Source organism: Tamandua tetradactyla, chromosome 9 (assembly GCF_023851605.1).
Source record: "Tamandua tetradactyla isolate mTamTet1 chromosome 9, mTamTet1.pri, whole genome shotgun sequence".
In the NCBI taxonomy this organism is placed as follows: domain Eukaryota; kingdom Metazoa; phylum Chordata; class Mammalia; order Pilosa; family Myrmecophagidae; genus Tamandua; species Tamandua tetradactyla.
Window position 1 is genome coordinate 59,953,188 of NC_135335.1, and position 27,661 is coordinate 59,980,848.

At 40.9% G+C, this 27,661-nt stretch overlaps 1 protein-coding gene across 1 annotated transcript in view; it reads right to left on the reverse strand.

The window, feature by feature from the left end:
* Window positions 1-27,661, reverse strand: part of CTNND2 (catenin delta 2) — a 990,776-nt gene that overhangs the window by 384,565 nt on the left and 578,550 nt on the right. Inside the window, exon 8 of the mRNA XM_077116860.1 lies at window positions 13,043-13,237. Within this exon, the coding sequence (XP_076972975.1) occupies window positions 13,043-13,237 (195 nt within the window). The remainder of the gene's footprint in view (window positions 1-13,042; window positions 13,238-27,661) is intronic.

A 27,661-nucleotide genomic window follows, 5' to 3' on the forward strand; every position in this document is an offset into this window, starting at 1 on the left:
AGACGTTTAAGAAAAATACACCAAGCAGTGATCAAAAGCTGAGAAGAATTATAAGGGAGATGGGGTGAAAAAAAAAAAAAAGAAAGGAAAATAGGGTGTAAAATTCAGGTAATTAAGTAGAAACAGAAAGGCAGCGTTTTTGTATATGAGGGAAGAAAAGACAGAGAAAAGTTTATGACTATAACTAGACTTATATTTGTATTTAACTTCGGTGTATGGAGAGGTGGGGTGTGGTGTGCTGTCAGGGAGCTAGCTAAGAGCGTGGCGTCTGAAATTAAGAGAATTTGGGTTTACATCCTTGACACTGGAAAAGTGAACTGAGTTGTCTAACCTCTGGTTTTCTAGACTGTAAAAATGAGGTCGTGGGATCACTGTTTGGTTTAAATATTTGAAAAAGCGTTTAAGAATATCTGCTGTTGAAAACGCTAAACCAATCAACTATTATTAATTTTACCATGAACAACACAGAAATCAGTATCAGAAAAGGGGATTGTGCATGCTGCGTTGGGACAAAAGTCCGTGGGTAGCAAAGTTTCTCCAGCTTTTTCTGTGTGTGGTTTGCAAGGGTTTTCTTTGTATTGAGTCATCTTTCTCCAGTAAACCTATAATGAACATGTGTTTCTCATTTTACAGATGAGGAAACTGAGGCACAAAGAGGAATTAAGTAACTTGTCCTGGGTCACAGATTCCTGGTGGAGAAGGAATTCAAGCCCTTGCAGTCTGCTTCAAGACTTTACACTTAACAGTAAACCGGACATGATTTAAAACCTCAAAGTCGCACATTATTGTGCAACTAATGACCCCAAACAGTAAGGAAACCTAGAAAACATCTGAGAAGCACACAATTAAGGGAAATGTCTACTAAGGTACAGACAGAGAAGAGATGGGTTTATAACTAGAACTCACAAGTTAAATATTAATTTGAAAAAAAAACAAATTGGTGTATTGACTTATTTACACCATTTTTTCTTAAATTGAATTCATGGATGTATGTGGGAAAATATATAGGAAAAATATCTTTGCGTAAAAAAAAAAACTTCTTTCATTTTGAAGAAAGCCTTAAGTCAATGAATGGCAGTATCTTCCTTTCATTTCAAAGTGTTATGAATCTCAGTTTAATAAATAATGTCAATATATTAAGAAAAAAAGAATTCGGGCTGTAAAATGAAAGGTGGGTAAATGACTTTCATAAAGATTCTATTAAATCACAATCACGTTTAATATGATGGGCCCTTCAGAAGGATCATTCCTGGATCCATAATTTGAGCTTCTTTTAGGTCACAATAAATAAGAGAGCTGATGAGAATTTAAAAATACAAAATTGGAATTCAAGTTGATACTGTTAAATTGAATTGAGATAAAAGTTTGATCAATGCAATGGAAATTATGTAAATACCAATACAAATGGGGGGAAAGATGCACTATATTTAAAGACAGGTTATATAAACTCATAGAAGAAAATGAGCGAGAGCATAATAGATCTCAAACCACCAGTAATACAACAATGTAATTCCCTACTTTTTAAAAGAATGACATTCAAAAAATGATGGTAGCAGTAAGATGATAGGTTTACAGTCTCCCGTTTTTCCCATTCTGATTTTGCTGTGCATTACCCAAGCCCCTCCAATATATGGAGAAATGAATATTGGCCATGCTACTAAAAGACTTTCCTTAGATGAAATTTATTTTCCTTAATTTCTGTCCAGTTATACATTTTTTCTATTTGAGCTTCAGAGCTTAGCTGATCAAATCGTTCACCTTAAAGGATTTATCTATTTAATTGAACACACTCTGGCAAACATCTGAAGTGGAAGGTGCTTCATCAGCTCTCTATTCTTACCTGCTCTGCAAACAACCCATTCTCCCCTCAATAACCTCTTAAGATTCAGTGAAATGTAATGCTTATCTTTTTGGGCGATTAAAAAAAGGAGCCTCTTCAGAAGATGACTTGATACTTTGCCTAGCACCTGTGCTGATCATGCTGATCATATCTGTTTGTTTTCTATTGAGTTACACAAATAAAGAACTAGTTTACAAAGAAAAAACAAATAAAAAAAAAAGATTGCATGTTATATTTGTTTAAGAAAGGGGAAAGCATTTCCTTTTTAATAAAATGAAACATTCTTCATGTGATGGTAGATCACATGAAGATGGTTACCTGCTTATTTACTGACAATGGGGGAAAAGGAAAATGGAATCAAAGAACCTGTGCACAAAGAAAGAAACCTGTGTGGGGCATATGGAGTAAAGTTCAAAAAGGGAGGGAATAACAGGGTTTTTTGTTTTTTTTTGCATGGGAATCGAACCTGGGTCTCCGGAATGGCAGGCAGGAATTCCACCTGCTGAGCCACCGTCACACTGCCCAGTCACCATCATACTGCCCTGGAATAAGTTTATAATTTTATCTTCATATTATTTGTCTTTGCTATTACATATACAGATAAATATGAAAACGTAAAACATTTAGACATGTTATATAAAAACAAAATATGCATGCAATAAAGTAATCAAATAATGTTCTCTCTGAAATCTCAGAAAATGATAGGAGGTGGTGGGTTTGAGAACCTGGCTTACCCACTCTTACAGGGTGCTCAATCCCATTATTTCATTACTCACAATAATCTTATCAAGAACTACATTGCAAAGATCTTCCAATTTTCCACATGCTGCACAGGCTGACCAATGCTAAATTCAATGGAACAATATTGAAGGCTAAATTTAGCATAATATTTTAACTTCATTTATTACGATCTTTGTGGAGGCATTTGACACATGGTAAGTAATTACTGGTGTGGATGTTGCTTTCACTACTTTTATTGGAAGATGAGGCATCACAAAATGCAGCAGAGGTCAAACCACCTCCAAGGGTAATTCTTCAATTAAATGGGAGATCATGCATTGGAACATATGGCAGATGGATTAGAGAGAGAAAGCAAAGTAAATTCTTATTTTTAAACTTTTTTTTTCCAGATTTCTTCTTGTTACATCTCTCAAAGAATTTTAAGATGCAAACCCTTTTTTAAGTCTAAATGGTACAACTCAACAGAAAAAAAAACTCAATACTGGATTAACAGAAATAAGATCTTTTTCAATTGTTAGCAGTAAGTACTGTCTCTATGAATTTTAAAGCTCACTATAGTATTATGGACTGCTCCTGTTGATATGTAGAGGCTGGTATAAAATTTTAAATGTGAACAACTAAATAGATAAAATGGAAATCAAAAGGATCCACATTTGGTCCTACACTACATAATTTTATACAGATTTATATGTGTAGCTAATGTACCTTTTGATTTCCTGTGTGTAAATGGAATCAAGACAACTGATAAAGGGATGATGACAGTCAGGCTTTTATTCAACGTTCCAAGCACATTTTCAGTTTTTAATGAGGGGAGGTAACTTTGCTTAGTTATGAGAAAAGAATAATTTGAAATACTAGATTTATTTAGAGCTTCTGATGTGTGGGCCACCATTTTAAGTGGTTATATCATCTAATTTAAACTTTACCACCACCTACAGGGCAGGTACTATTATTATTCTGATGGCCAACATCATTTCACAGATGAGCAGTGGAAGGATAGAGGGGGTGAAGCTGGGATTTAAACAGCCTGATTCCGGAGCCTTCTCTGTTCCCCCTCTGCTCCACTGGGGGTGCTGGAGTGGGGACACACTTGATTAGTTGAGGCTACATGTCTTGAAATGTGATATGTTTGGCAGAAAAATATCAGAGAATTCTTCAGTAAAAAATATTTTTATAACAAATGCTTTTTTTAGAAACAGTGCTTTTATTTTTTATTTAAGATATATTTTTATTAAAATAAATATATAATGCTAAAATTTTAGAAAAATACAAAAATTCATGAAACAAGAGTGTTTGTGGTTCAATCTCAACTACCTAGAAAACTTGCTCTGTTTTTATAGTCCTTTTAATCATTTTCTTTGACTTCTTCCTCAGAGAAAAATGGAGTAAAATTTCCTTCAACTGAAGATAGAATGGAAAGGGAGGGAGGTCATTTGATAGGATTTTCCATAAAAATGGTAATGGGGCAGTTGGTGGGCAGTGTTACTGCACCCAAGGCAGGCTGGCCGCCATTACTGGGGGGGCTGAGGCTATGGGTAAACTTGTCAACAGGAAGGGAGAGGAAGGCAGGAGGAAGAGCCTTTGAGGGGCGCTGTGAGCAGGTTTCCAAGCTGCCTATCTCTAAAGAGTCAGACAGGATGCCTTAGTTATACTGCTTTACAGGAAGTCCAACAATTTGGAGAAAGCTGGGTTCAAGGACTAGTTTGATTGTTGGACAAGAGGGTTATCTCTGGAACAAATTTGCTTCACCATTTTAAGCACTGGCTTGCATCAAGTTCATGGCATTATATAGTTGTGGAGTGAAAGGTATATTATATTCTGTATGCATTCCAATTGTCACCTGCTGCATAAAAAGCAGGAAGCATATGTGTTCAAACTACCTTAGCTGGCTGAGAGCCTGAGAGTAAGATTACAGCCTAGAATCAGGTAGATTTAGAACCACTGGTGCTGGCATCTGCTTTATTCTGAAAAAGTGAGCATTTCCATGACTACTGTACTATATACTAAGATTTGGGTTTATTCATTTTTCTATTCATACTTTCGCAACAATTCCAAGAAATGGAACATGCATATACATGCACTCTAGGGCTTTTTCTTAATTATTTTAACTTAAAGAGAATGTATGGGTTTAAGGGCAGGATCTGTTGGTTGGTCTGTCATCATGGTTCTGGAATTGTGCATTTTCTGGTAACATCTAGTTATTCTTAAATCCCAACTTTTGGTATTATATTAGGTCTCATTCAATGTGCAGCTGAATTCTCATTCTTGGCTTTTGGTCTCAGCAGCATTGTTATTCTTACTGATGCAACTCCAAGTATGAGGTGTCACCTTCAAAGTGACTGGAGAGGACCTTCTGGGACAAAACCAACTGCATCAACTTTCAGGATGTGGTCCCTCGTTGATACTAATTGACATTATCCTCATTATTCATTTGCATGAAATTATGACAATTACTACATTTTTGAATTTTCTAGACTTTTTACATTACCTCAGGTGAACTAATTTAGGTAAAGCATTTGGAAGCTCTTTGGGTTTTTGGATGTTATTTATCACTGGGCTGATTTAACATTTCCAAGTGGGTCATCATATGATCCCAACTTTTTCAATTAAAAAAAAAGTAAAAAAATTAACTAAGACATTAACATAGGATCTAATTTGACTTGCTGTAATGGGAAATACTCATTTTTACAGTTTGAAGTAGCAGCATTTAGCAATAATAAACTGTTAGCAGTGCATATGTTGTGGATTCATATGATTCTGTTGCTTGAACATATTTTGATACCATGAATACTATTTATGCATTATTGAATAATAACATTTTATGAATATGGAAGTTATATATAATCTCCCTGTATTTTCATTAAACCCTGGTTATCCTTACAAAGAATTAGATGCTTTAAAGACACTTTTGCCAAATACTTGCAAGTATTCTTACCACATTCATTTTTCCTTTGATATGATGGTACCTTGCCAATCTCAGGCAAATATTTAAAGGTTTTCTCCTTGCAACTTATCTAACAATAATTCTTTCTTCATTAAAACTGACACAGGCATCCCAGACATATCGTTTACCCTTGCTTAGGATCACACTCATCCAAAAGGAAATTCTTGCAATTGTCATCACACCAGACACTGGACATTTTTACTACTTTCAGAATTTGGGCTCTGGGGTTTTCAGTGTCAGGTGTTTGTGCTGATCAAATGACTCAGACATAAGTTGACTTTCATCGACATATTTGAGTTTGAACTCAAATTTCAGGGTATTTAGTTTCTACTTAATAGACTTCACTATAAGCAAATTCATGAGGATAAAATATTTATTGGTTTTGCTGAACTCATTATTGTACAAGCTATGGCTTTGACAAGGCTTATCCCTGATGAAATGTCTGTTTTATTTAAATAGACACCTTTAGTTAAAATTACACCTCTTTAAATTTTTGTCTTGCAGGAAATAAATTCCCAGACACTGGGTTGATTATCCTGAAAAAGAAGGTGGGATGGATAGTCACACCACAATCTTACTCACTAGCCTGCCATTTTGCTCTCAGAACAGTTCCACCTCCCCTCGCTCCACCTCCACTTACTGATGCCTCAAGCAGGGAGGTGTGGCCACCATGTCTTTTGAGAGCACGTCCTCTGGGGAGATTTGTTTGGCCAGTGGAGTGGCTCACTGCTGACTCCTGAAGTGACACTTACGCTTGCCTTATGCTGCCAAATCTCAGGGACTGGAGGCTGCCCTCCAATCTCCCACTTCCTGTCCTCTGGCAGGCACAGCTGATGTACTTTCTGCCTCGCTGCTGAGAGTACACCTGGACTGGCTGCAGAGCCCTCTCCCTGCTTTTGGGACTGGTGGGGGGGGGGGGGGAAGGGGGGGGGCAAAGGCCTGTGCATCTTGTCTTGCAGTGGTCCAGGGCTTAGGTCTGGGATGGGGGACGGAAGGCTCCTCCCAGACCGCGTTCTCTGACACAGCCTTGACCAGAGGCGCCTGCTCAGCTTAATGAAATCCTATTTATTTTCAATTAGAGTGGTGAACCTTATGGGTATGTTTCACCATCCATAATCCTGGAAAGGAAGAGAGGGCAGGGGTAAGATTTGGCCACGCTGGGCATCTAACTTGTACATAAATGTACATAAACACGTGCACGTAGGTCTCTAATCTTATCCTTAACTGCATTATGCAAACATAATAAGTTTTTTTTTTCTCACTGATATTTCTGAATAGTTGGCCTGGATATTACAAAAAACAAATTCTATTTCAAATTCTTCTCTACTCTACCTTCATATACAAAAATGTATGCATGACCGTAATGTAAATTATTTTATGTTTCAATCCGAAAGGTTCAAATGAACATGATACATTGCCAAAGAAAAGGTGGGTGGAAAGATGCTTTGTGAACTTCAAGTAACTGGAATATATATAAAGTATTGCTATTACTACTACTAATGCTAAATTCAGGAATATAGCAAAATAATTCTGTTTTTAGTGGGAATATTTCCATCTGTACAGATGGTAGAGGTTTCCTTTGGGAAAAGTGTGTATGGCTAAGCAATTAGAAATTGATAATACATTATTTGTATAACATGGAGGTTAGAACAAGGGCTCTGGAGACAGTCGGCATGAGCACAAATCCAGGTTCCACTGCTTCTCTACTCTGTGGCTTGTGCAAGGAACCACTCTGAGCCTCTGGTTCCTCATCTGTGAGGCATAATAGCATGTGAGTGGGCATAATAGTAAATCTACAAGGCAGTGGCAGGCAAATGCAGTTGTTACAAATGAATAGCTCTAGACAGGAATTCCTGATAAGAGTAGAGCATCTACTCTAATAACAAGTGAGATCAGTACCAAGGGTGCAGGAAAACTGGCTCATATCTCAAATTTAACAAGATTCCCATCATAGGCAGAGACTTTGCTATGCCCACATGTGTACACTGAGGTGTGCAGGTACATGAGTGCCAATTAAGCACAGATTATACAAATCATCATTAAAATGATGATTACAGATTTGAAATGAACCTTAGAGATATGATAGCATTGATAGCACAGAATTCCTTGACTGAATTAAATCAATGAATTTCTCAGTATATTTTGTAAGGATTATTAAACTTGAACCAATTCTGTTAATTCTTCATACTAATGTCCAAAACTGGGCTCTCCTCTCGGTCATCAAATTATAAGGTTTTCCCAGTTTTAACTAAATGTTTAAGTTTAGTAAAAGTTCCACCATGAAGAGACTTTTTAAAAATACTACAGTTGTCTTTTTGTCACTAGCATCTACAGCTACTCACAAATGAAATCTCTACTAAGCTAGAGATTGACAGAAAAGGTGCTGTTTCAATTTCAAAGGAGAAAACATGGAATTGGGAAAACAATACAAACAAGCCAAAAAGTAAAGGAAAAACCAAACAAAACAATGATCTGACGTTTCAAAGCATAGATTCTCTTTTGGCTCATATCGCCGGTGCTGAAGCTTCAGCCACCAATCGCCTGGGCTGAACTGGGAGCTTCCTTCTCACTGAGCAGCATAAATGAGTGTTCAAAGAAAGATACCTCAAGCCCATGTAAGTGTCTGTGAATTAAATAGAACTCTTATGGCAATTCATCAATTCCCAAGGAATAAAAAATGGTGAAAATAATACAAGCAGCAAGAATTTAACATTGGATTTATGTATAATCAGGAAAATAAGAGCCCTGAGTATTGAGTGTTCCAGGGGAGGCGATGCCTGGCTGAGAATTTAATCCTTTCTGGGGTGAAAAAAACGAAACAAAATAAAACAAAAAATGGAAGCAATCGTGCTGTAGTTTCAAAGTGCCCCCAGATTCTTTGTGTTGCCAAGGAGTCCACCAGATAGCTGGCTTTTAAGTTGAAGGCAGCTCTGAGGGTCTTTTGTGAGCCTCTTCTGAGTTGGTGTCTGAAAGTTAAACTAATCTTCATAATAAAGTGACAGGAACAGGTGACTTATTTATGACAGCTGAGAAGGAGAGCCAGTGCAGGAAGTTCTGAGTAGACTGGAGGGATGGAAGAAGACTCTGGGACGTGAGCCTAAGGGGATGAGTTATCTGAGAAATCTGTTAGGGTGGAGAAGCTGTGGGGGATTTGCCATCTCTCTTCAACGTCTAAGGCTACCTGGCCCTTTCTGTCACGGGTAATTCCCTCAGCTCTACAACGGTCAGCTATGGGGTTAGCCCCTGTGGTGCTTTGGGGCAGGGAGGCCGGGAATGGGGTGGTCACTGGATGAAGCAGAGCCAAGAGCAGTCACAGGAGCCCAGAGAAAGGGTGGGAACCAAGCTGCTCTGTGCCCAGGTGCAGCCTCTACCTGTCCAAGGATGTCAGCCACACCCAGTGTGAAGCCACTTGGGAGGAGCAGGGGCAGGGCAGGGCACCCACACCCAGTGAGTCTACTGCACAATCCTGGGTTACAGTTATTTAGGGAAGGGGAGACATTATGGATTACTTAGCATTGTTATTAACACGATGTCTCCAGTTTTTGTCCAGAATATTCATTTAGCCCCTGAGAGTTAATTTTTCATATGTTAACGTCATTCTCTGAAACCAAACCACATATGTCTCAAGGACAGGGTGTGTGTTTCATGCTTCTTTGTATCTGCCAGTGCAACTACACACAGGGTATCTTCAATAAATACAACCTCAGAGGCAGGATGAAGTAAACTATTGAGCTCCACAGAGGGAAATTGATATACATTTATTCGGTTGTTCAATGACAATTTTTAAAAATGCAAGGTCAAACAAGATGACATTTCAGGAGCCAGAATTTCTGCATGGGTTCTCAGATTGGGTCCCCCATGGCCCAGTTGGACTCTAACCATCCAGGCTGGGGGTTCAGGGGTTCTATCTGCAGGTACCACCATCATTAGGATGCTCAAGCTCGAAAGTGCTCTGGCATGATCCATTCTACCACCCAGGACAGGGCTCTGCTCACACACCCACTCCTTCTCTCATACTCTCCCCTTAGTAGGGGGCATAACTTCCCACTACTATCAGTTAAGGACAAGGCTCTAAGGCAAGACTGCCTGGATTTGAAGGCCTAAAGACTACCTCCACACTTGCTGTGTGACCTTGAGCAGATTCCCCAATGTCTCTGTGCCTCAGTTTTCTGATTTGTAATGTGAGCATCACAGTAGCACCTCCTCATAGGGTTGTTCTGGGGATTCATAAATATATTCAAAGACTCGGAACAGCGCTAAGTGCTAAATGCTTTTGCTAGTGGCTGAGTAGCCTCATTCCAATTCACAGACATGATTACATGGCACCATCTATTAATCCCCTGATTGTGCAGGCATTTACACTACTAATCTTCATTCCTGCCATCAACTGCTTGAAGGGAGGCAACTGGCCTTCTGTGCCCCCATCCCAATTTCCTCGAAGTATACGTGGGAAGGCTTTAGGGATTGCACTGAAGGAACTTCAACCAGTGTTATGCAAGGTCACATAGACTTGTTGCTCATGTCAGCTTGGCCACTGATCTGAGCCAGTGGCCCTTGCCTGCTTCACATCTAACTGACCTCTCCCAAGGGGTCAGGGGCTCATTCTGGCCCTAGAAGCCTCTTTCAAGTCCATACCAGAAGTCTCCAGTGTGAAAGCGAACGTGAAAGATGAAAGCTGGATACAGGACACAAACTTAGGACACTTCGTTATATATAGTTTTCATCTCAGCTTTTTTTTTTATTCTGATCTCTATGTATATTTTATACTAGATACAATATCATAATATTTTATGATATGTATGCAATTCATAAATAAAAGAGATATACACATATTAAAGGCATTTTCTCCTCCAATATATGTTTTCTGACAGAGACAGCTGCTGAGATTTCAGAGTTGACTGGGGAGATCCGAGGATGGGAAATGAATTAGGTGTGGGGACGGGGAGTCACGTGGAAGGGGGAGGGGGAGAGGAGCCTGTGGGCTTGTGATTGGGAGCTGGCTAGAGGTGCCTTCTCCCCCACCTTCCCTCCCAAGAGACCATCTATGCACTTCTGAGAACTTCTCTGTTACTGCATAAATAGGCATATTTGCTCAAAACTGCCTTAGGTTCAAAGGACACAGGCTGTGACAGGGTCTTGAACATGGGTGTATGACAACCTTAGCAGATGTCTACCACGGATGGTACTGCAGAAAAGCCTCAGGCAGTCAGTTCCCCTCTTTGAAGCACTCAGAGGACCCTGTTGCCATCCCTTACTGGAGCTACAATACCTGCTTATTCTGGATGGTTCTCCACTGACGGCTTAGAGCACAGTCAGCAAAGGATTTTTATGAAGGGTCAGGTGCAAATATCTGTTTTTGTTGGTCATATGGTCTCTATAACACAACTACTCAACTATGCGAAAGCAGCGAAAGACAAAGCACATATGAATGAGATGGCTGTGCAATAAACCTGATTTATGAGCAATGAGATTTGAATTTCATGTAATTTCCACATATCTCAAAATATCATTCATCTAAAAAAATGCTTTTAAAAACGTAATTATCATTCTTAGTTCATGGGTGTTACAAAAATAAGTGGTAAGCTGATGTAGCTGGTGGATCAGCTTTGCTGACCTCTACCAATTACAATTTTGTGGTTTTTTAAAATAACATTTGAATTTTTTACTGTCTTTAATGCCAAAGATGAATTATGCCTTTTTTTTTCCTTTCTGTAGCTAATTTTTCATTAAGTGTCCAGAGGTTTATTAACAGGAGACAATTCTAAGAGCAGATGAATATGAAACAGCAAAGCAACATAATCTCTTTTGTTGGCAGTTTTTGTTCAAATTAGGCATTGCTCATTATTGAAGCTGTTATCTTTTAAAAGGGGTGTGTGGAAATAAAATTACCTTAGCTAATAATATGCAAAAACTAAATGTCAAAACAGTCCAACCTCCAGGCAGGAGCAGTCTAGAGCTGGCTGAAGGTGAGAGAAATTCTGGCAGAAGATTAAATGGTGCTTTCTTTTTCATCTAAACCAAGATATGTGATATTAACATCGGATGGCATTTACAATGTCAAAAACCAAAATAGAGAACATCTTGTCCTTTCTTCCTATGATGCAGTAAAATACTGAAATGTAAATATCCATAATCAACTGTAAAAGCAACTTAGTTTGCCTTGACTTCAAAACGTGTAATTTAGTATCATAATGCAGTTTAACAAAATTGCTATGCTCTGCTTTGTGGTAACTAGAAGTTATAGCAGTAGACTATGCCAGCACTTGTGTGCTGGCCTCTGGACCTCAGCTTCAGCTCTCCTGTGCCTCAGCTCCTGCCAGTGGAAATGTGTATCATTAGGAGAAAAGGAGAGGCTATAGTGTCTCCAAATAGAGACACAATGTTTCTAAGCTTACTTAGTGACATGGGACTTTATAATAAGTGCAATTCTTAACAGGTCTTTAATTATATTGATTTTATAGTTAAGATAAATATTCTCTAGCATAGTTAATTATGACATTTGTTGAATTATTTTGCAAATGGCTACAGATTCTCCAAAACACTTGTCTTTTTCCCATGGAGCCTGTGGCTGTGTTTAATTCAAAATACGTATTTAATTCAGAAGAGTACTACAGTTGACGGAAGCACAGGAGATCACCAATTCTGACCACTGAATGATAATTTCATATGATTCAACCTAGTAATGTGAATGACATAAATTCTAAGTTTGCCTTCCAAAATATGCTACTTTTTTAGTAAATATGTTTTTCTTTCCATGACCTTGCCAAATAGATAGAATATATCGTTAAAAAACAAAATAAAACAAAAACACCAGCCTTAAGAACATGCTTTCTGTGTTCAGGGTAGTAACTGTGCTTTGTTGGAGTATTTAATAAGTTAATACAGACTAACAAAAATCAGTACTGTTTTCTTCAGGTTTCCAATTGACAAAATAAGCTTACAACCTCGCTGCCTTCCTTTCCCTCGCATACTGAGGGGGCCACGTTCGAGGCAATGTCTCCTCCTACCATCTCTGTCACAGGCAGTGACAAGAGAAGAAGAGCTGGTGAGGAGGAAGGACCACGCATACACTCACACACAAACACACACACACACAAACATCAAACATACACCACACACACGCAACATACCATGTGCATGCATACCACACACACGTACCACACATCACACCATGCACACCCATGCCACACTCATCTCACACACACCACACACCTGCCACACCAGGCATACCATACCACAACCACATCCCACACCACATACCCACACCATGCACATGCATACCACACTCAACCCACACCCATCACACACACACCTCACACATCTTACACCATGCACATACACCACACCAAACACACACACACCTCACACACACCATACTCCCAGATGCACAAACACACACTACACAACATGCACACCCACAAACACACGACTGTTCCCCAAGGGAGTCTTGTTTGGGCTCCTGAGCCAGTGCGCCCCCGCCCCACCTGGCCGGCCGCGAGCGGGCTCCCGGGACACACCTGTGCTCGTGCGGTAGGTGCCGGTGTGTGCCGGCGGCAGAGGCTCCCCCTGGCTCTGGCTGAGAGTCCTCATAGGGGGCTTCTGGTAGACGCGGTCTTCATAGATGGGGTCGATGTGGTGTTCGGGGGACTGGAGGGCCCGCAGCTCGGGGCCCAGGTGGCCGTGCTGGCTGCTGTACGAGGCCCGGGACCCGGCTGGAAGGAACGAACAGGGAAACACTGAGGCTGGACCGACATTCGAACGCAACGCGTCTCATCAAAACATAGTCGAAGAAAAATTAGAGAATCGTTGAGATCTGCAGAAATCACAAGAATCATATGACAGGGCAGCGGTATATCAAGCTAATTGGCTTATCGGCATCGCCCAGCTGCCTCGCCCTGCTCCCGAATCTGGTCCCACCACGAGGGTGACAACGGCGCTGAGATAAATGCACGTCCGTTGAACGAGGCCAGTGGAGCATCATTTTTCTCAGTCTAACAAATGTGTGGAGTCCTCACTAAAGGATTCAATCAGACAAACTCAGGAACCCCCAATGACCCCACAGCCCTTGCACTTCAAAGTTAACAACAGAAGTTATTTAAAATGATGAGCAAATGCATAACCAGCATTGGCAAGCCATGTTCATGTTGTTCCTCAACAGTGAACCAGAATTTGTTCCCAGCAGTGGTTTTTCCCGGGCTATGACTGAACCAAGATGTTCAGACTTTTAATAACCTGAATCCCTGAGAAAAGCACATACTGAAAAAAGAGGTTTTAAAGTTGTGTTTTCCTTTACTTTTATCCTCAAAATGGAAGCAGTTTGTATTGGCTACCTTCCTCAGAAAAAGGTATACATGACTGCCACTCGCTGGTTTAATTTATAAATTGAAGCTACATATCGCTTGGCTTTGATGTGTTTGCAAACCTTTATTTGCCTCCCTTTAGTCTACAGGGTGGGGTGAGGGGTTCCTCAGAAGCAACACTGTGCTCCGGGGACCACGAGAATGCCTCTGAAGAGGCACAGGGGTCTCTCAGAACAGGAAGTGGAGATTTATGAGGGCCAAGAAGAGGGGAGGGCACATAGGAAGGAAGGAGTACATGAAGAACCAACATCTCAGCTTCGGTATAATCAGAGCCGCAGGAGCAGAAATCCCAAGGAATCATTTCACCTGGGGCAGGTGAGATGGGGAACATCAGGGGACAACGGGGCACCTGGGGCACTGTGTTGGCATCTGTCCACAATGAGAGAAGAACAAATATGAAAGCCAAATGAGGCTACAGCTGATTTTAAGAATGATCTGCAGCTAAATCCCCAAAACTAATACCCATGTGGCGATATGTTGGGATTTAACAGCCTCAATTGAAAACACTCCATTAACAACCTAAAGGGACAGGGTGCTGGAATTCCTTGATTTGGGTGGTGTTTTGGACCCCTCTTCCTCTGTTCAGCTCATCCACGGCCTCCAGTGGTAGGCAAGTTAGACCCAAAGTCTTCAAATGCTAATTTAAACCCAAAGTCTTCAAATGATAGGGCTGCTTCTATATGATGTTATATCCCAAATGATTTAATATTTTTGCCTAGGATATTTGAGGAAAAAGCCAGTCAAAAGATTTGAAATTGTAGACAGATAAATAGTTTCACTGCTATATTTAGCAAAGATTGTTTTAAATTTAAATAAAAAGAAAACAGAACCTTCTGAGCAATTGGGGTAGTGCTGAGAACTCTATGAATTCAGTCAGTAACAAAAATCACAGAGGGTTTCCAGGAAAGGAAAGAAATAGGGCAGGCAAAAGTCTCACCTTTCCCTTAGCTAGTAATTAAGTAATTTCTGATTTAGATAGCATTCAGATGCATGATGGTTTCAAAATAAATGTTTAATTAGGTGCATTGCTTCCAATTCATCAAATATCATTATCACATAGAATATTAGCTCATGGTTATATCCTTCAGGAATATATTTAAGTATAATTCTTGAGTTCCTGTTCTCAATTCTTACTCTTGAGGATTTTGATAATATTGTCAAGGACTTGAAAGTGCAAAAATAAAAAAAGAATCATTATACAATGAATGCCGTATATTCAACTAAAAGTTATCCATCACTGGTAGATTTAGAGTTGTAAGTTTATGACTATTCTTTTATTCAACAAGCCTTTAAAAACACCCAATGAAAACCATGAGAGAACCTGCTGACTTTTTAAGTGGTGACATGATCTTAGTGCACATATAAAATTCCTCTCATTAAATTAATTTGCTTGGGATTATGAAATTTTTATCAATATCATGAATCAGGCATTAATTTCCAGGGATTTTAGCCAAGAGTAAGATTCTTAAGGTAAGGCCTACCTCCATGGACATGTGACTTTCAACATGCTGGCATTAATGAACACACACCAGTGAAATTATTAAATATTTGAATAGTACATACTTTTTTTCCTAAGCATACTGTTGCTAAAACTATAAGCTCACAGGATTTCCTGTGGATACACTCATGCAAAATATGGCTGCATATTTAAGCATTCATGCATAGCACAGAATGAAACAAGGCATTTTAAATGGGACATTGTTTACTCTGCTTTTTATCCCCTGTGATCAGGTTTCAATTGTTCATGAGCAGACACTAACTTTGGCAAAAGAGCCAGAGAAAACCAGAGGGAAGGGGAGGTCAAGGAATCAAAGAGTGAAAGTGTAACTTCTGGAGTTCATGTGCTCTACCACCATTGATCAAGAAAGAACATACCAGATCCAGGCTGACAAAGCCTCCTTTATTTCGAGCAAATGTGAGAAAAAATTCTCACGCTACCTCTTCTGGGAATATGTTCCAAAATGTCTTTAGATGATGTACACATTTGCTGATTCATAGAAAATGTTCTCTTCTTTAGCAGTCATTTTCTTTCACCATTATGGTCTATTTGACAATGAGTCCTAAGCATTACATGGTACTCAAAGCACCATTCATGAGCATTCACATCTTTGCTAGGAACTGGAACCATTTTTACAACAACAAAGACATACTGGGTAGACCTTGACTTTGTCTGAAATATCACAGACGTCAAAGCCAGGCGTTCCTGGCCTTCCTTCTGGTGTAGGACGATTCTGAGAGCCTGACTCTCCCCGAGCTGCGGACTCAGAAGCCCAGCATGGCGACATTCAAGCAAAACACAGACGGGCCAGAGAAAAAAGGGAAAGCAAATGTCACAGGCCTCAGAGAGCACACGGATGGGCTCCCCTACCATTGCACATGTCCTTCAAGAATCCATGAAGCATAACCAGTTTCTGTCACAACCCCGAATCACTGAATGAGAAGATGCCCTCCTGCGGTCTTGCTTTCCCCATTTCTCCTCTTCCCAGGGTAAAGTCTGGATTATGAGGGCTCAGGCGCTGGCTACTTTCATACATAAAGTGCTTCTGAAAATGGGTTTGAAGAATCACATGGAAAACATGAATGCTCAGCTGACAGGCTAAGATAAAGGTTGGGATCCAGAAGGCTTACAGGTATTAAAACCTCCAGATGTGCTCTGTCTAGTCCGTGCCTCCCTCAGGTCCAGGGGCCCTAGAGGACAGGTTAGAATTTGCAGGTCTAGCCAGACCTGGGCCTGAGGCAGTTGGTACGGATGACACCAGTTGTCTTGACCTTCGAGGCATTTGTTTACTGCTACCAGGGCTGCCTTGAATGGATGAATGCTCAGACAATTTAAAGCCCATCACTCCTCACTGTTCTGATATGGTGATGGGTGGGAGTAGGGCAGAAAAGGGGTTCATTCCTGAGGCAGAGAGGGAGTATGGGTTTCAGTGGCTGGAGAGTGGAGGGACACCAACCTCGGTCATTCCTGCTTCTCTGCCTGGAACCCTTACTCCATGGCTGCCATGTGCAATCCCTACCAGAGGCTTGATAGCCTAGTGTGCCATCCAATTGTGCAAATGAAAGGTGGTGGCAGGATGTTGAAGTACAACGTTCAGCAGTTTGAGATAAACAAAAAATGGCAGTGAGAGTAGTATTTTCACTGCTGTTTCTTTTGCTAGATTTGGCCAAATAACCTGAAATAAGAAGTCATGGATTGTGCCCCCATATGGGTTAATCAAGGCACGTCATTGAAACTCTCTGAGCCCCAGATTCTCAAAGTGTAAAAATAAAGATAATAATATCGACATTTGCACAGCATGGGATTCTTGGTGACTCAAGATGAGATGGATCATGTGTGAAAGTGTTCTTCAACTGATAAGACAACATAAACATAAGTGACATTAGAATCAAGAAATTATGTCAGCTCATATAAATACATCTGTTGATTTTAAGAAATCATCAAACACTTCTCAACAGACACCATCGGACTAGTAAAACAACATAGATATTTAATTTTGAAAAATTTTAAATAGCAAGGGTTTTATGGATAATTTTGGAAAATGTTATTGCAAAATGGAAATCTTAAGGTTTAGTTTTCTTAAAAAAAAGTTTAGTGTTGCTTTTTAAGATATAATTGCAGTGAATGCAAGAATGAATGAAGACCAAAGATAAAATACATTGAAACAATTAAGAAATGATTTAAAAAGACAGGACCCTTTTTATAAAGGGGTAGGGCAATAAATTAAACTGTCAAAGTGAAGAAAACAAACATTTGCTAATGTAGTAAGAAACCAGCAACAAGCTTGCAGGGGAGTTGCTGACATGGAAAAATCATCATGAAGTTGAGAGGGCTAAAGTGTGACTTCCCCGCCTCACTTGCCTCATTCCTCTACGACATGCTTTCACTGGTCAGATAATCCAACAGGGTCTGTTTCCTTTCAGCCAGCAAGAAACATTTACCATTTGTAGAATAATTTGCAAATAAACCTCTCTGTGCTAGGTTTTATACATATGGTTTCTAAGTACCCGTTAATCCCTACTGATCTGCAGTCATTCGTGCATTCATTCATTCAACACGTATTTACTGAGAGCCAGGGCAAATTCTAGGAGCTCAAGTGGACAAAGTTATCGACCTTCTGGGGCTGACGGTTGTTGGTGAACACAGAAAATGAGTAAGGCATCACATTCAGATCAGGTGATGGTTTCTGAAGAAAAATAGAGTGAGATAGAGGGAGAGGAACGAAGTGTCAGGAGGGTGTACTGTTTTAGATAGGGTGCTCAGGAAAGTTCTTTGGAAGCATCTGACATTTTAGCAGAGGCCAGCTTAAGGCCAGGAATGAGCCAAACTGGAGGAAGATGTGGTAGAAGGTTTCTCAAGCAGAGGGATCCAGCGGCATTAAGACAGAACCTCTCTATAAGAGATGTGATTCATTACACTTATGGGAATGATTGTATTAGTCTCCAATTAATCTACACTGTCTATCAAAAGAAATGCCAGTTAGCATCTGAGCCTTTTAGGAGTTCATACCACCATTATTTATAACTGAACAGATATTTTTAGCTCAGAATTTCACAATCATATCAACTGCGTTTTTATTGAAATGATTTGAAATGATCAATGGAGACCACACATAAAAACCTTGTGAGAATTGCACCATGAAAGAGTCAGCTCAAAGTACTTGCTTTTCTCCCTAGAATATGATTAATTCTCAATTCTTGGTTTATTCTGTTTCCTAGATACAACCACCAGGGAATTCTGAGTGGGCCAGCCGGAGTAGGGTACAGCAATGCACATTTTAATGAGCATCTCTACACCAGTGATTTCTAATTACTGGTTATGTTATTGCAAAATGGAAATCTTAAGGTTTAGTTTTAAAACCTCCCTCCTGCAGGGAGGCTAGGAGATGCCCTGTTCCACATAAAGTAGAGAGGGCACATTTAAAAGAGAAAAAAAGAAACAAAATACTACCGAATGCACTACAACCCTCAATTTGTCATTTCTTGCATTATTTATACTGTATCAATTTATTACCACGTTATCCCAATTACTTTACTAAACAGATTAAAATACACCTGTTTTGTTTTAAATTGGGGCCTTTTCAGGTTCTGGCATTTCTATGCTATATAATTTACGACTCTAATTTATTGCAAATTCACCTACATGCTACAAATACATACATTTTTACATGCTTTCATTCTGAACTATCAATATTAAGTTATAAAGGACATACTTCATTTAGCCTGTCTCTTCCAACTTAGTCCCCTGTTTCAAAAGCTCATTTGAAAAGAAATGCAAGGAGAAAAAGAAGGGGTTAATAGCAGAGCAGAAACGTGTTTGTGAACAGGCTGCTGAGTTAAGCCTTTTATTTCTGAGATAGAGCTTTCTTCAGAAGAAAAGAGCTAGACACTTTTTTTTTTCTTTGCTGTGAAGTCCAAAGAAAAATCTAGGAATTCAGGTCTTTTTAAATGTAAAAAGAGTTCATGCAATGGTATTTATTAATGAAACTACATTTTAAAAGGGTGGAATAGAAACTTTTATGGAGAAATGTGGAGCCTAGAATAGAAGTGGACGTTTCCTTGGGAAATCACTGTTGTGGCTGGTCCCTGTGCTGGACACGCAGATGTGGGGGTGGGGGGGGAGGGAACGTTTCCTTCTGATTTGTTGGCTGCTAAGGACTGTGGCCAGGTACCATCATCTGGGCAGGTAGGGAGCGTCTGCTGTACAGTTTAAGGTTTTGAAATAGTGACTTTGTGGTCTCTGAAGCTCTTAAAATGTCTGGTTTGATATTTGTTAGCATTATATTACAGGAAAAAAATAGCATCTGCACATAGGCACTTTCTTAAAGACACAGAACAAACATAATTTTGGCTAAAATGATTATCTCATACATGTGTACTAAGCAAATTGTGAGAGATGCAAATACAACACCACAGCTTTGAGGAATGCCTCATCACAACAGAACTTATCTCAAAGGAAAGCATACTAAGAAAGCTGCACTTGTGCTGCTGTTTGGGGAAGGTACATATGGAAATCAGCAGATCCATGAACTTCATTCTGATTTCTGTGCCACTGAGAGTTACTGTTTTTATTCTTGCTTTTTGCTTTTGACTCAAATCGACATTCTGGAAAATTTACTTCCTACCCTTATTCTAATTAACAAATTAATTTCAACATTTCAAGGATCCCAAAATATTTCCTGTTGTAACCTGAGTCAAGTCCATGAACTGAATTTCATTTGCAAATGATTACCAACTCATTGCATTACTTTAAATTCTTATTTCATGTTGTTATAAATATTAAAATATACAGATACATTTCCATACAGGCCAACAGACATATTTCAGAGTGGTTTTGGGAAAGTACATTATTAATTCAGATGCACTCAATGACAAAACTGCATTTAAGCCTAATAATGTCAATGAAATAGGACATCTAATTATATAAAATATTTCTATGATAAATGTGTTTTGGAAAGCAAAAATTCACTGTTTCATAAGTCTTAGATTTTCATAAATAGAACTACCTTGAAATTGCTTTGTTGGTATTATTAATGGCACAAAAACCCATGCATTCTCTGGCAGGGTACAAAAACAGAAGGGTTTGTTTCTATACCTTTCTGATAAAGTTTCTGTTACTATTTATTGTCATTACTAAACCTCACTGAAACCCTTACCAAATGAATACAGTCATCTATTGGTACATACGTTCCAGGGAGAATAATTTAAAAGCTATAATCACTGACCAGGACACAACTGTACTAGCACCTGTTTGACCATGTGTCCAGGATCTTATCATCCCATTAAATCTCATGCTCCTTCCTCTTACACTTCCTTCCCAACCACAAGCATTTTCCCCCAAGCGATTAGGAAAACAGGCTTCTTTTGTTCAATTCTTTTTGCGACAGGCCTTTGGAAAGTAATGAGATAGTGGGCATGGAGGGTAATGAATCACATGGAATCTGATATCTTTGCATTCTTGGGGTGGGCCATTACCATTTGTTTCCAGCTGAAACCCAGTTTGCTTCAGCATCCACAGTACAGTGGGTGGTGTATTATGCCTTGGCTCTGGCCCAGCTCCGAGTTAAGGAGGGGCTGGGGAAATCTATTTGTCTGGGATGGTATCAGCGTCTGAGAAGCATCCCAGGTAAACCTTACGGTTTGGCACCTGTCCTCAATCTCTACTTTGGGCTTCTTATCCCAGAGCAGGTGGGGAGGAGTTCTGAACGTACTAGATCTATTCCACTGTTTCTCAAAATGTCATGTGCATAGGAATCCCCTGGTTAAAAGCCAGGTTTTGATTCACTAGGTTTGGGGAAGGGAATGAGATTCTGCATTTCTAATGAGCTCTGGGCAATGCAGGTGTGGCCTGATCTGGGGATCACCCTTGGAGAAGCCAGGATGTCCTGGACTAGCTTTGAGCACTTTCCTGGTCACTGGAGGTCTTCAGACCTGGCCAGTTTCCAGAGCCCTGGAGATGGGTCAATGCCACTGTCTACCCTACATGACTAAGTAGGGGTGAATGGCCTCAAAAAAGTCACCCAGTAGGTATGTTTCCACCAACCTGGGTCCAAACTGTGCTCACCAACTGCGCTGGCCTCCACGCGACCATGGGGCTGCCTCAGCCAACCAGGAAGCCTCTGACTGACCTTTGCTCTACCCACATGGGGACCTCCAGATACCAGGGGTATCCGGTAGCCACCGCAAGAGTCTGAGGCAGGGGTCCACTGCAGCCTCAGTGAACAAGCTACCTGAGGCCAGAGTCACATTGAGGGGGAAAAATGCATCTTTCTCCATACAGGAAGGTCTTTGTAGGAAAGGGTGGGCTGGCACATTTTCACCCTGATTACTGTTTCTTGGCTGACTCTGGGAAAGCAGGCATCGGGTTCCATGTGTCGGCACAGAACACACACATATGGGTTCTCCAGCCCTGTTGGAGCATACTTAGCACCATCTTGGAGAGCTTTTTGTTGTTTATTTGTCCAGATGTCAATGCTGTAGCCCACTCTAGACCAACTGAATCAGGACCTCTGCTTGGGGTCCAGGCAAGGGAATATTTCAGATGCTCCCCAGGTGGCTCTAATAGGTGACCCAGCTCTGGGTGGTTGGGTCTACAAGGAAGGTCCAGAGGATGCACGTTATAGGTTTGGCCCTCAGGTGGCCCTGGAAGCCAGGGCTTCAGAACCTCACAGCGCAGGACTTTGGGGGGAGTGTGAGACCTTTTCTCGGAGGTTTAATTTCTAAGCCTGTCAAGACGGCAGTGATAGCTTTGAGAACAAGGGATTATAGGATGGATCTGCCCCAGGTGTGCTAACGCTGCCCTGCCATTCACCTCATGTTAGGAAATGGCCCCGGAATTCCGAGGGTGGACATGAATGGCTGGCCCACTGTGGTGGAAAGCAGCTCATTTCCTGCCTCTACCTGGTCCTCTGGCAAAGTCCACTGCATTGGGCCAAGGGTTGGTTTCTGTGAACAGAACGAGAAATTGGAGGGGCTACTGAATTTTGAGAGTATTGCATTTTGAATTTTTTTTGGGGGGTGCATGGTTCAGGAAACAATGAATTTTGAATTGTAATATCTTCAGGCAGAAGGGCAAAATCTTTTGACTTGAGACTTGGAATGGAAGTCTCCTGACATTAACTTGTAAAGATGTTTATTCTGTGAAAATCAATTTTTTACCTAGTGGGGGCAGGGCTCATATTTAAAATTTGCTTCAAGCCAGGTCCCCTCTTTGTGTTTTTGGCAGGACTGGGGTCACTGCTCTCTTCTTATTGTCCTAATTAACTACTGATACAAAGTACGCCATAATTTGGTCCTTTATTAGTCATTTACTAGAGTTTCTAATGGCCAGTCTCATATTCACACAGAGACTCCTTACTCAACAGAGGGGTAAAATTCAATGGGAGCTATTTTATTTCGTGAAAGCTGCTTCTCAATACCTGTTAGTACAAGACTCAAATGATGTGTCTGGAGTCTGCCTTCTAGACCTAATTACTATGGAAGATGATGAAAATTTCCACGGAAAGAATCCAGAAGAAGGTGCTCCTAACCTAATTTTTTGGTTGTTACATTGATCAACTGAGAGCACGACAAAGCCGACAGTTAAGCTGAGGCTCCAAGGATTCCAGGGCCTTTACTTCAGCTTTTCAAAGTGCTGATTGCTATTGGAACTCAAGTGACATTTTCCTTTTAGCCCATCGCAGGGCACAGGTGAAAATTCCAATGCATGGACAAGGAGAAGTAAGTTTAAGCAAGTCATTTTCTTCATAAACTGATTCAGGTATTTTGAAACACCTGTGAAATAAGATATTTTGCATCTCAGCATCTTAACGTGCATCTTTTAACATAAATTTTATTAGATACATCATATGTCGGCTGCACAAATTCCTTTACAAAAATTAGCCATTTTAGTTTCTAAAATGCAAACTTAGATACATTTTCCCTGTATCATTTCTGTGCTGAGGGGGAAAACGGCAAATACACTGCTTCAGAGATCAGTCATTTTCTATATTTAAACCTTATAAATTCTTTACATTAACATTTATTATTTTTTACTCAACAAAATATTTTTGGCATATACCAAGAGTTTGAGAAGAGACAAATTAAGTTGTGTAATAAAAGGTTTGGAGAAAGATAAAATTTTCCCTGGATTTCTTCTCACATTGGAAACTTTAATATATGTGAGGGTACACGTGCATTTTAAAGTTCAATTAGTTACTGGATTATATATGAACAATTATCATTTGAATTTCACTTACATTTATTATAACATTAATTCCCTAATAAGAGACATAGTGATGAGACTGCTCTACAGTTATAACCCCACCACCCATTTTTTATACAGTGTCTTTGTCCTAGGAAGAGAGTACTAAAGAACCAACTGGGTTCGGATATTAGTGACGTGATGCTTTCCCAGTGCAGAAAGCCCATTTGGTTGGTTCCCCCAGCACAGCGTGAACACTCCTAGTGTATTCGCTAAGAGGCTAACAAGTTGAAGGGTCTATCTGTCGCCATATAAACAACAACAATGAAAAGCTACCTGACTCAGTTGTGGAGAAAATCGTGACATTATCAGCTTCTAAACCAAGCTTAAGATTTGAATGAATTTTTCTGTGTGCATGTGCAGCTGTGTGTATTTTTTCATTCTAAAGAGAAATGCCTACTGACTTCTCTTTCCTACATCAATTATTGAAACGGAAGCATCTCCCCTAAGGGAGGGTTTGACTTCTTTGGCGTTTTGCCAGTTCACATTAAGGAGAGCCAGGTTTGAAGTCAGAAACCTCAGGGAACGCAGCTATTGTCCCAGGGTCGGTGTGGGGTCCTCCTCTGTATTGCTATGTCCTTACAGACCCTGTCCAGGAAGACAAAAAGGAGAAAGCAATGCTATTGATGCTATCTGCATGAAGATATTCCCAGAGCAAGCAGAAATTAAGAGGGGGCACTTGACCTCATTCCCTGGGCAAAATTATTAATGGTTTTCTTTGGGTTCCTTTTGCTGCCAGGTCTCTAACCACGGGTCCCAGGGGTAGGCGGGCATGAGACATCTGCTTTTATGATGTGCACTTTCCTGGAGCTATACACGGAAGGCTGCTGGCTCTGCTGGGGAGCCTAGAACTTTCCACAGTCCTCCTCCTTGGCCTCTGTGAAAACTGCCATTGAATCTCAGGGAACATCAGAAGCCAGTTTCCAAAGAACTGTGAAACTCAGAGGCTAGGGAGCAGATGTTTTATCATAGATTTTCAATATCCAGTGAGCCAAGTCTTCCTGTTAAGCTGTCGGTAATTTCTCAACATTTCGCTCACTTTGGGGAGAACCTGGTGTCTCGTTTTGTTCATGCTTTACTCTGTACTAACAATGATTTTTGGTATTCGATGGCATATGAGAGTTTCACCCAGTAGCTAGCTTTACAGCCATCAGTCAAAAATAAATGCTGTCCACCAGACGGCGAGGTGGGGAGTTCTGAAACAGGCAGGAGTCTCATTAGCTGCCCTCACTGAGCCCCCCTCATGAGACTTTGTTCAAATGCTCTGCCTCTTTAGATAACGGGGACATTCAGGGGGCTGTCTTCTTTGCATCAAACTCAATTCTTCTGTAACGTATAATACAAGAAACATTTACAAAACCATTTGGGACTAGCCTTTAGATATTTTTAGATATTTCCATTTAATTAATGCTCAGTTAATGCAATGTTTATATACATGCATACATACTTATATAGTAATTTTCTGCCAAATATCTAGACCATATAAAAGCAAGTGCAAATTTTATATCTCCGTATTATATATTATATATGTGTGTGTGTGTGTGTGTGTGTGTGTATATATAGTGTGTGCAATATGGACTAAACTTATGACTAACTAAAAATTACGAAAATATAAGAAGCGATGCATTATACATACGTTCATTACATTATAGTCTATATGTATTCTGTTTAATACGAACACATTTTAAACACTTCAAAATGCCCCCGGTTAAATATAGTGGCAAGAGGGATTTTGATATAGATTTGGTTGCAAATTTATTCTACTTTGATATCTTAAGATATTAATTATTTAGGGGGACTTGAACATCTACTAAAAGAGTTGGATGTGATATGAATCCCTATTGCTTAAGTTAAAAGGAACAATGTTTTAGAAGGCAATTTATCTATCAAGGCAGAAATGCTGGTTAACTCTCATCACCAAACTGATGCTAACCCTTACGAGAATGCCCAGAACATTCTCTAAGGATGCCTGTTTGCCCAAGTGAATGGACATATGGGACTTAAAAGGAAAAATCCCTGAAAAGAGAGCCTGAAATCCTCAACCCACACCACTCCAAGTGGTCAAACATCAGCGAGACTGTGCCCGGTGGCCGGGTACTGGGGCCCAGTCACAGAGCCAGCAGTCCTTGAATCCAGCAAAATCAGGCCACCTGGGTCCCTGGGTCTCTCTCTTCTCATCCCGTCACTTCCTTCTCAGTTCCTTCTAGGTTGTATCCAGAAGCAGTTACCAGCAGGCTCTGGTTTCTACCAGCCTTCTATCCAATCCACAACAACAAAGAATTCAGACTCATTCCCAGAGCTCAGTCCAGAAAACCATCTGTTTGCTCGTTACCTGGCCTCCTTCTCAAAGAAGGAAGAGGAAATGGCCCGTGAGGGACCTCTTGTACAGGCCCTGCCACCGGTCCCTCCTGCTCTATTCTTCACATATCCCACCCAGCCTCACCCAGCCTCCGATCTCTGACTTCTCAACTGTTCATTCACCTATTCCAGGTGCTCTTCATCCCAGGTGAAAGAAGCTTATGTGGGCATCAGGATAATTCATAATTCTTTCCCAAAGGCTTCATGGCCCTTAATGTTTAAAACAAAAAGGGAGGGACTAAAAATCTCTATTCAGAAAAAGCAGTGCTGGCTCCCCAGTGCCTATCAATGAAAACCTGTCTCCTTAGGTGCAGTTCAGGAGAGCACAACCTCAAACTATGTCCATCCTTAATCTCATCAATTTCGCTAATGTGCCAAGCTTTACCTTAAACCTGCCCATTAGGAACAAGGATATGTTCACTGGTAGTGTCTAACCCCCTCCTGAGCTATGCCCCTTGTTTCTATTTGCATCTGTCACAACCGGACTTTTAGAAACCCAATTTCAAATGCAGCCTCCTTCATGAACCCTTCCCTGCTACTCCACCTGGCTATGCCTCTTCTGCTGAGGGACCCCCTCATCCCCACCCCACTTCAGCTTCTTCTCTCTCTCCTAGCACATGGCATAGCTACAAGGAATGACAGACTGCTTCAGACCTGATGCCACTCCCACCCTCCTTCCAATCAGACCCTGTGAGTCCCAGGTTTCCACTTATTCATATTTGAATTCCCAGCACAGCACCCTTGGCTGATATAGGGATTCTGTCTGCTAACAAAAGTTATTATTCATGGAGGCCATCTGACATGTGGGCACACTAGTAAATAGTTAATGGCACAATCTCATAGGATCTTTGTGATAACTCTGCATAATTGATTTAGTAGGATTACCCCACTTAAGGAAATCAGCCACTCTTAGAAAAAGCCCATTTTGTTTCCTGAACACTACTCGTGACTTTGCCGTGAGATGTGGCACTGGCTGCTGCCTCTGCCTGGAGCTTGCTCCCCCAGGTAGCCACATGAGTCCCTGCCACCTTCCTTCTGGTGTTTGCTCAAGCGGCACCTCACCATGACCAGCTTCCCTGGTCTCCCTTCCCTGCAGACACTCCCTGTTACCCTTGGTCTTTCTCCCCCACAACTCTTCTCAGCTTCCAACATGCAGTCACCTGGACCGGAACTAGAAAGCAGTGTGAGGACAACACAGGCGCCGCCTAAAGCAAATTCACAAAGGCAGCGCTTCATTGCCAGTTCTGCAAAGCCAGATGCCTGGCAGGTGAAGGCTATTAAATGGAGATCAGAACACACAGAGGAGTGAAGATGTCAGCACCCACCTGGGACGCTGGGAGGCTCACGGCCTCCTTCACTTCAAGTCTGGTGAGAGTGGTCTTCCTTGAGACCACTCAGATGTGGGGTCCCTGCCATAAAGTGGGGCTCCAGTATTCTAGAGGGCCAATGGCTGCTGAATAGCCACATCATTGGTGGAAGCAGGAGAGGGTCAGTGTGTGGAAATCTGCCCGCAATCTTCCAGTGTGTTGGGGTGCTGGATGCCAGAGGGCATCACGTGGGAGACAGAGCCAGTCAAGCTGAGCCATTTGCATCCTGCTCCAGAAGACAGCCTGGGTAGGGTCAGCTCCAAGAGTGAGCAATGGTGAGGAGTGGGCTGTGGGGGCACAGCCAGCTGTGCA